The following is an 8,412-nucleotide window of genomic DNA, read 5'->3' as shown; positions in this document are numbered from 1 at the left end:
GTTTTTGATTATGGAAAGTTAAATTACACTTATTAATTGAGCTTTTTTTTACTCAAGTATAATGGATCTAAAAAAATCAAAATGGCCAGAAATGACTTATATAATAAATAATACATAGATAAAATAGACCTGTTTCCTTTACTGTGCCTATACCAATTATGCTGTTTGTCACCTCCAAAACAGGCCAGCAAATACTCAGTAATTACTCACTGAATACCAGTAATACTCCTCCTACCATTGGTCTTCAAAGAAAAAGCATCACAGCTGTTTGCATAACGTTAGTCATTTGTGCTTGTGGGGAGCAACTTAATTTTTTTTTGTATTCAATATATTTTAAGTACATTAAAAAATGACATGTGTAATTTAACATTGTCAACAAAATAGCATTTAATGTGCAACAACGCATATCTGTTGTGAAGTGGAGCTTCTAGTAGTAACAATTTACAACAATATAAAAAAGGTTTGATCTGTAATATTTTTGGAAAAGGTTCTTTAAAAGAACCAGAAATGGTGCTTCAAAGAACATTCTCATTATTTTAAGGTTCTTTGAGGCCCATTTGTAGGTCTTTAATGAACCGCTTAAGGAAATGGTTCTTTAAAGATCCATGATTCGAAAGGTTCTTCAGAATAGTAGTTTTGAAACCAGTACTTTTATACTTTTACTGAAGTAAAAAGGTTGAGTTGATACTTCAACAGAAGTCTTTTTAAATCCTAGTATCTATACTTGAGGAATGAATGTGAATACTTTTGACACCTCTGGTCAGACAATCATCTTAGCGGTGCATGGTCTGTAAACGTTCTGACTGGACATTATACCATAACTTGGTTAATATCTATTTAGTTTACTGACATAATTTTCTTTCATGTTGTAATAACGTACAGCGTATATAGGTCCTGTTCCTCTCAGGAAAAATGTATTCATACTGTGTATATATCATGCAGTGGATACATAAAATGGAAGTACATGTGCTAAATAAGAGAGCTAAGCGAACAGCTTTCAGCATGCTTTCTGTAGTTACAGACCATCACAAGCTTTTAGGGCAGAAGCTACTTTTAGATTCAAGATAAATTATTTACTTGTTAAATTATTTCCTGGCCCCTGCAGTGTAGGCAGGGTTGCTGATAGGGCTCTTTGTCTGTCGTGTGACCATGTAGGAGGGAGTCGAAAACCATAGTAACTCCTCCACCAACTACTTTGATAGCAATCCAGAGGTGGCTCTGCTAGGCATTAGACCGGGTAAAACACATAATACCGTATCTATCACCAAGCTTTAAAATGAGCAGTGTAGTCCAGAATCCTTACATCGGCCGAACGCCCACAACGCGGGTGAGTAACTCTTATTATGAAGGATTGATTTTGGGATGGAAGGATTGGTTTTAGATGCATATATGGAACTGTGAAATAGGGGAAGATCGAGGTGGCCCAAAAGAGTAAGCTGTTTGGTTTATTGTGCTTCTCTTTCTTGAGATACAGCTGTTCTTCTGCTAAGTCTAAGGGAAAGTAGATCGGTGATTTGTACCATATTCGTCATCAGCATGTGAAAAGAGCGATTTGAATTATTGAGTGCTTGGGGATTTTCTCATATACGTGCACTTGCAGGTTAAGACAATGAAGAGAACAGACATTCTACTTGTAATGTGCAGGTTTAAAATTTCATAAGAAATTTATGCAGCGCTTACCAATAAATAACACCAATTTTTCTGACTTCTGAAATTATGTTTTTAGAGTACTGAAAAAGGATGATTAAACCCAACTATTTCTTTCAGTTTTTCAGGGAATAGTTAATATTGGAGAAATCTTTGATTTCTTTTATAAGAACTCAATATATTGCTCCAGGATTGAGTCGCTCAAACCCTATAATAAGGAAAGGCAATTTTATTTGTATTGCACATTTCAACAACAGGGGAATTTAAAGTGCTCCACATAAGACCATAAAAGCAAACATAAAGCAAGCAGATTCATACAATTAACAATTAACGACATTGATACATTTAAACATAAGAAATTATTATTATTAGTCATTAAATGGATAAAAAAGACATTAAAAGATTTGAAATAGAATGAAATTGTGTGTAATGTGATTGAAGAATGTCTTAGAATTCTGACTTGCAGAAACGGTCAATTAAAGGCAGCAGCAAACAGAAAAGTCTTTAATCTGGATTTAAAGGAGCTGTGGGACCGTTTTGGGATCTGGTTTAAAGACAGTTCAAAGATTGGGATATGACAATTTACAAATAGGCGATTAATCATCATTTATCATTTTGAAATGCGGTCCGCAGTGGAGAGGGGGTTCACGGGCGCGGAACGTCGCGCAACCCCCCCCCCCTTGACCGGAGCATCGCGAGGATTTGACCACGACTGTGAAGGGGGGGGGGGGGGGGGGGGCACGGGCGCTGATGGTCGCGGTCAACGGGGGGTGGGGCACGGGCGCGCGGTCAAATCCTCGGCGATGGTCCGGTCAGGGGGAGGTTGCGCAACGTTTGGCGATTAGCCAGCTTGTCTTGCCGCGGCGTGAATTACCGTAAATATAAAAAGTGATATGTAGAGGGAACATTTAGATCTACATTTAACCTTTACTGTTGGTTTACTGTAAATGTTAAATCTAAATGTTAAATGTAACATTTATATTTACATTTAACATTTAGATTATTTAACATTTTTGTGTTACTGCCAAACATTATCCTTGGAAAAGTTATTGCATGAATTTACATGAATTTCTCTAAATGTTTGAAAAAGTGACATATGGATATTGTCGTGCTTTTTTGTTCATATGACAATGCTAAATGTAGCAAAACTGCACAGGATTTTAGAACGTGCAACATTTTACAAACGGCGCCCCATAGTATTGTGCTCTGAAAACGGAAATGTGAGACTTTGTAAAGGATGTAGTTAGCAGACCAATCACAGCCTTTGTCAGGGTGTTTCGACTGCAGTACCCTGAAAGACCATGTGGGGTCCTCAGTTTTCCAGTTGTTCCTGTCACATGTGTGTTGTCTTGATTGTTTTCATTGTGTTCACCTGTGCCTTATTTGCTAGCCTTTAAAAGCCACCTGAGTTTCTTTGTGTTTGCAGAGTCTTGGAAGTCGACACCTTGAGCTTAGCCACGTGAGTTGCTAAGAGAACCGTGGCCGCGGAGAAGATGCTTTACCTCTGCTAATCCTTTTTTGGTTCTTGAGATCTTTTTTGGACACCCTTAGTTACTTTGTTAATTGCCCACATTTAGTTTTTAGTTGTCTGGTATTTTTGAGTTGCTGTCAAACCTTATGGAATCCTCTTCTTCATTCAAGTAAAAAAACCTTTTTTTGATTCCCTACAACTCGTCTCTCTCTGTCTTTGCATCTGAGTCATCACTCGTAGCGCAGTGGTAGGCAATCCGCCTGCTACACGGAGACCCAGGTTCGGATCCCGACTATCCTGATAGCCTGGTGCGGTGCTAGAAAAATGGGTCGACGCACACAAGGAGGTGTGCAAGGGACACGCAAGGGGCTCTGCGTGTCCTTGCGTCGCTCTGGAAACACAGAAGCATAAATTAGGCTTAAGCAGCACTTGTGTCGGGATATATATATATATATATATATGTATGTGCATTTATTTATTACCTACTGCACATTCACCGACCAGTATCCTGCCTCTCTACCTTGGGACTGGTTAAGAGGTAGGCCTTTCTGTGTGGAGTCTGCATGTTTTTCCTGTGTCTGCATGGGTTCTCTCTGGGTACTCCGGCTTCCTCCAAAGACATGCACTGGGAATTAGGTTGATTGGGAACTCTAAATTGCCCATAAGTGTGTGAGTGTAAATGGTTGTTTGTCTCTGTGTTAGCCCTGTGGTTGGCTGGTGACCTCGTCTCTTGCCTGAAGTTGCCTGGGATAGACTCCAGCCTCCCCTGCGACCCCGTGTGCAGGATAAGCGGTTTGAAGATGAATGGATGGATTCTGGTGCTAATCAGGTGGTCTCGGGTCTAATGTCTCGTGATTTCCTGTTTTATTTTGTAAATGAACCTTCCTCTTGTTTCAGGCTGTGTGCCGGTCCAATTGTCTACATTACAGGTCATTTAGTTGACGCTTTTATCCAAAGCGACTTACATTACATTTTTAACCCATGACTACATGGACTACACTGCCCCTGATTGTTTCCACCTGTGCCCTTAACCTTTCTGTATATATTGTCTGCGTCTCCCTTTGTCAGGGACCTGTGCCAGTTCGTATTGCTATCTTTTTTTTTTTCTTTTGCCAGTGCTTGTTAATGTTGTGCTTTGTTCTGTCTTATCCTTTTTTAATATTAGAATATTCGATTTTGAACCTCTCCTCAGGAGTCGTGCATTTGGGTTCAAGGCCATTGTCCGGTGGTGACAGAACGAACTGGCCAGCATTAACCCAGCCAACTCAGACCACTTGAAGGCAGCCATTTGCTCACAAAGCACCTGCCTAAATCAGCAAGAGGATCAGTTGTCTGTCCTCCAACGTGGTGTGAAAGAGCTGGCAAGCAGCCAGGAGGATATCAAGTCCATCATGACAAATCAGATCCATTAGATGCTTGCTTATCTGACTCAAGGGCCCTCAGCCACGCCCCTCCGGCGGCTGCCGAAGCACCACCGGTTCCAGCGCCACACGTCCGGGCTCTTCACCTTGCTCAACTCGGGAAATTGAGTATGGAGAATGCAAATCCTTCATAGTGAACTGTGAAATGCATTACGAACAATTGCCGTCAGCCTTTCCCACAGAAAAGTCCAAGGTGGCGTTAATGGTCTCCCATCTCACGGGGAGACAGAGGGGGTGGGCAACTACGGAATGGTCCCGTGTGTCATCACTCGATCAGTTCAGAGGCCTTGAGGAAGGTTTTTGACCCCACAACATCAGGCACAGAAACTGCACGGGAGCTGAACAACATCAGGCAAGATATGGACTCGTTCTCAGATTATGTCATCCGCTTTCGCACACGGAATGCCACGGTATTGTATGATGCATTCATCTCAGGACTCTCTGATCCCATACTAGACATGTTGGTTCTCAATTTGCCGGAGGATCTTGACGCAGTCATCGCATTAGCTGTTAGGACAGACCATTGCTTGAAAGCACGAAGACTGGACAATTTACACGCTACAGTTCCTTGTGATCCCGCCAGAGGTTGCCCTGACTGTAGGGATTTTCCTTGCCCGTAATCGCTAGGCCTGCGGAGAACCACCTTCTCTGCGACCCAAAGGAACCCATGCAGCTGGGATGGGCCAGGTTGTCCGCGGAAGAACAACTCAGTCGCCTGCAGGAGAGGAGGCGTTTCTACTGTGGGGAACAAGGGCATTTACTGGCAGGGTGCCCAGCGAAAATGAAGATCCATCAGGTGAAGAGGGGTCCCCTGGTGAGCCGGTTCACCATATCGGGCAGGCAGAAATTTTTGCAAATTTATTAAAAAAGAAAACCTGAAATATTACATGGTCATAAGTATTCAGTAGAAGCACCCTTGTAGAAGCCAAAACGTCTTTTTATTTTGTACACTGGGGGCGCTGTTCTTGGGTCCTATCTGCGCCTATATAGTTGATTAGGTAACAATTGGTATCAGGTGTTAGACCTGGAGAGGTAAAGGGTTTTGACCGCTATCGCAAAACGAGAGAGTGGGTTCTGCTGGGAACAAACATTATAAGGCAAAATAAACCACAAGATCAACCACTCAAAGAACGTGTCGGTGGATTATTCCTGCAAGCAGGGGAACGCAGGGGTGACCAAGGCTGGAAGAAGGTCCGCGTCAGACAGACCTATCCGGGGGCAATCCAGTAGCCCAGGTAAAAGGACCGGGCTCATTTAACAACCATTTTGAGGTAGTACAGCCATGAGTCTTCTTGGGAATGATGCAACAAGTTTTTCACACCTGGATTTGGGGATCCTCTGCCATTCTTCCTTGCAGATCCCCTCCAGTTCAGTCAGGTTGGATGGTGAACGTTGGTGGACAGCCATTTTGAAGTCTCTCGAGAGATGTTCAATTGGATTTAGGTCAGGACTCTGGCTGGGCCGGTTAGGAATGGTCAGAGTTGTTCCAAAGCCACTCCTTTTGTTATCTTAGCTGTGTGCTTAGGGTCATTGTCTTGTTGGAAGGTGAACCGTCGGCCCAGTCTAAGGTCCTGAGCACTCTGGATGAGGTTTTCATCCAGGATATCTCTGTACTTGGTCGCATTCATCTTTCCTTCAATTGCAACCAGTCGTTCTGTCCCTGTACATTGCCACAATTCTGTGTCTGAGCTCCTTGAGCAGTTCCTTCGACCTCATGATTCTCATTTGCTCTGACATGCACTGTGAGCTGTAAGGTCTTAAATCGACGTGGTGTGTGCCTTTCCTAATCAAGTGCAATAACTTTAATTAAACACAGCAGGACTCTAATGAAGGAGTAGAACCATCTCAGAGGATCAGAAGAAATGAACAGCATGTGAGTTAAATATGAGTGTCACAGCAAAGGGTCTGAATACTTATGTATTCATGCATTATACTTATGTGATATTTTTTCTTTTTTTATTAAATTTGCAAACATTTCTACATTTGTTTTTTTCTGTCAAGATGGGGTGCTGAGTGTACAATAATGAGAAATAAAATGAACTCTTGATTTTAGCAAATGGCTGCGATGAAACAGGAAAAAATGTAAAGGGGTCTGAATACTTTCCATACCCACTGTTACCATAGACAAACTGTGTAGGGGGCTCTCGACCTTACAGTAGCTTGTTACAAAAACAGCTGATTAAATCCATAATTTCTGTTAAAAATGTCAAAGGTAAGACACATGATTTTTTTGCTTCCATGGCTTTGTGGGTTTTGCACTGGAAGTTCGGCATGGATTGTCTGAGCGAAATGATACTTACACTCACCTAAAGGATTATTACGAACATCTGTTCCATTTCTCATTAATGCAATTATCTAATCAACCAATCACATGGCAGTTGCTTCAATGCATTTAGGGGTGTGGTCCTGGTCAAGACAATCTCCTGAACTCCAAAGTGAATGTCAGCGTGGCATGGTTGTTGGTGCCAGACGGGCCAGTCTGAGTATTTCACAATCTGCTCAGTTACTGGGATTTTCACGCACAACCATTTCTAGGGTTTGCAAAGAATGGTGTGAAAAGGGAAAAACATCCAGTATGCGGCAGTCCTGGGGGCGAAAATGCCTTGTTGATGCTAGAGGTCAGAGGAGAATTGCTTTTGGGATCTCTATGTGGGAGATGACCAGAAACAGAGCCAGCCAATCCATGATGGCCTGGCACGTATCTGCATAGCTATGCCTGGCTGCTGGGTGCAGCCGTCTGCGCCTCCCCTGTGACAAGAACGGACCACCTACTGAATGAGGGAAAAGTTGGTTAGAGTAGAAAACTGGACGCAGAGTGTTGAGTTATAACTCTTCACAATGGGAGGAATGTAAACAATCGCAAAGCTCCAGTATTGAATATTTTACATCATTCAATCATTTTTTAAAGCATATAGTCTTTTTTTGTCGAAATTAATTCTTTTGTGTACTAGTCTCAAGTGCCTTGTTGGGTTTGGACCCGAACAGCCTCAACTTTCTACTGGATACGTACAGACTTCTTCACAGTACATATTGACAGAAATGTGTATTTTATTGACTAAAACTAGTTGTTGGGCGACTGTGGGTGAGTGGGGAGCATGGTCGTCCTCCAATCAGAGGGTTGTTGCTATCCCAGGCTCGGCTAACCCGCATGTCGATGTGTCCTTGGACAAGACACTTAACCCAACATTGCTCCTGTAGCTGCGACTACAGTGTGTGAATGTTAGTTACTGTGGATGGTTCTCCTGTCATCAGTGTGTGAATGGGTGAATGATGTCATGTAGTGTTAAAGCGCTTTGAGTGGTCAGAAGACTAGAAAAGCGCTATACAAGTACAGTCCATTTACCATATGTAGAAGCCATTCCACTACATTTGTATCGTGCATAATGAAACTGCCTTTTCTGTTGATTTATTCGTGATGATGTAATGATGACGTCAGGGGGCGTCGGCTATTTAAATGTCACCTGAGTAAGGCCAGGTGTATTTTCTATTTCGAAAGCGGAAGGGGATACTATTTTTGACCGCATTACGCATTTAATTCTCCGTTTATTTTGAGTGTGAATGAATAAAGAATATTGAAGTGACAATACGAGCAAATGCGCGTTGATTTTACCGACCGCTCCTACATTAAGTCAAAAATAAGTCCGAACGCGAGGAAGGAACGCCAGGTGGAAGTGAGCGAAGCGGTCCCGAAGTCACGTCGTCTTGGATTGATCTGGACTGCGGCCAGAATCCGATCTCACCGGTACCGTGAGTAAACGAGCGTATGCGCTGTTTTCTGAACCTGGTTACGATCAAACACCAAAACCGACAGAAGGAACCAAAGGAAACATTCGATAACAACAAATAAATCCATAAAATGCCTATAAATTACGA

The 8,412-nt window shown here is 42.5% G+C and overlaps 1 protein-coding gene across 1 annotated transcript in view; it reads left to right on the top strand.

The window, feature by feature from the left end:
• Positions 1 to 1,134: 1,134 nt before the first annotated feature.
• The window catches only part of LOC120829249 (voltage-gated potassium channel subunit beta-2-like), a 62,419-nt gene continuing 55,141 nt past the window's right edge, over positions 1,135 to 8,412 (top strand). The window contains exon 1 of the mRNA XM_078094450.1: positions 1,135 to 1,327. Within this exon, the coding sequence (XP_077950576.1) occupies positions 1,277 to 1,327 (51 nt within the window). The 5' untranslated portion in view covers positions 1,135 to 1,276. The remainder of the gene's footprint in view (positions 1,328 to 8,412) is intronic.

The sequence above is a fragment of the Gasterosteus aculeatus genome, chromosome 2, assembly GCF_964276395.1.
Source record: "Gasterosteus aculeatus chromosome 2, fGasAcu3.hap1.1, whole genome shotgun sequence".
Classification (NCBI taxonomy): Eukaryota; Metazoa; Chordata; class Actinopteri; order Perciformes; family Gasterosteidae; genus Gasterosteus; species Gasterosteus aculeatus.
The sequence above is the reverse complement of the archived record's forward strand: the minus strand, read 5'-3'. Positions and strand labels throughout refer to the sequence as shown.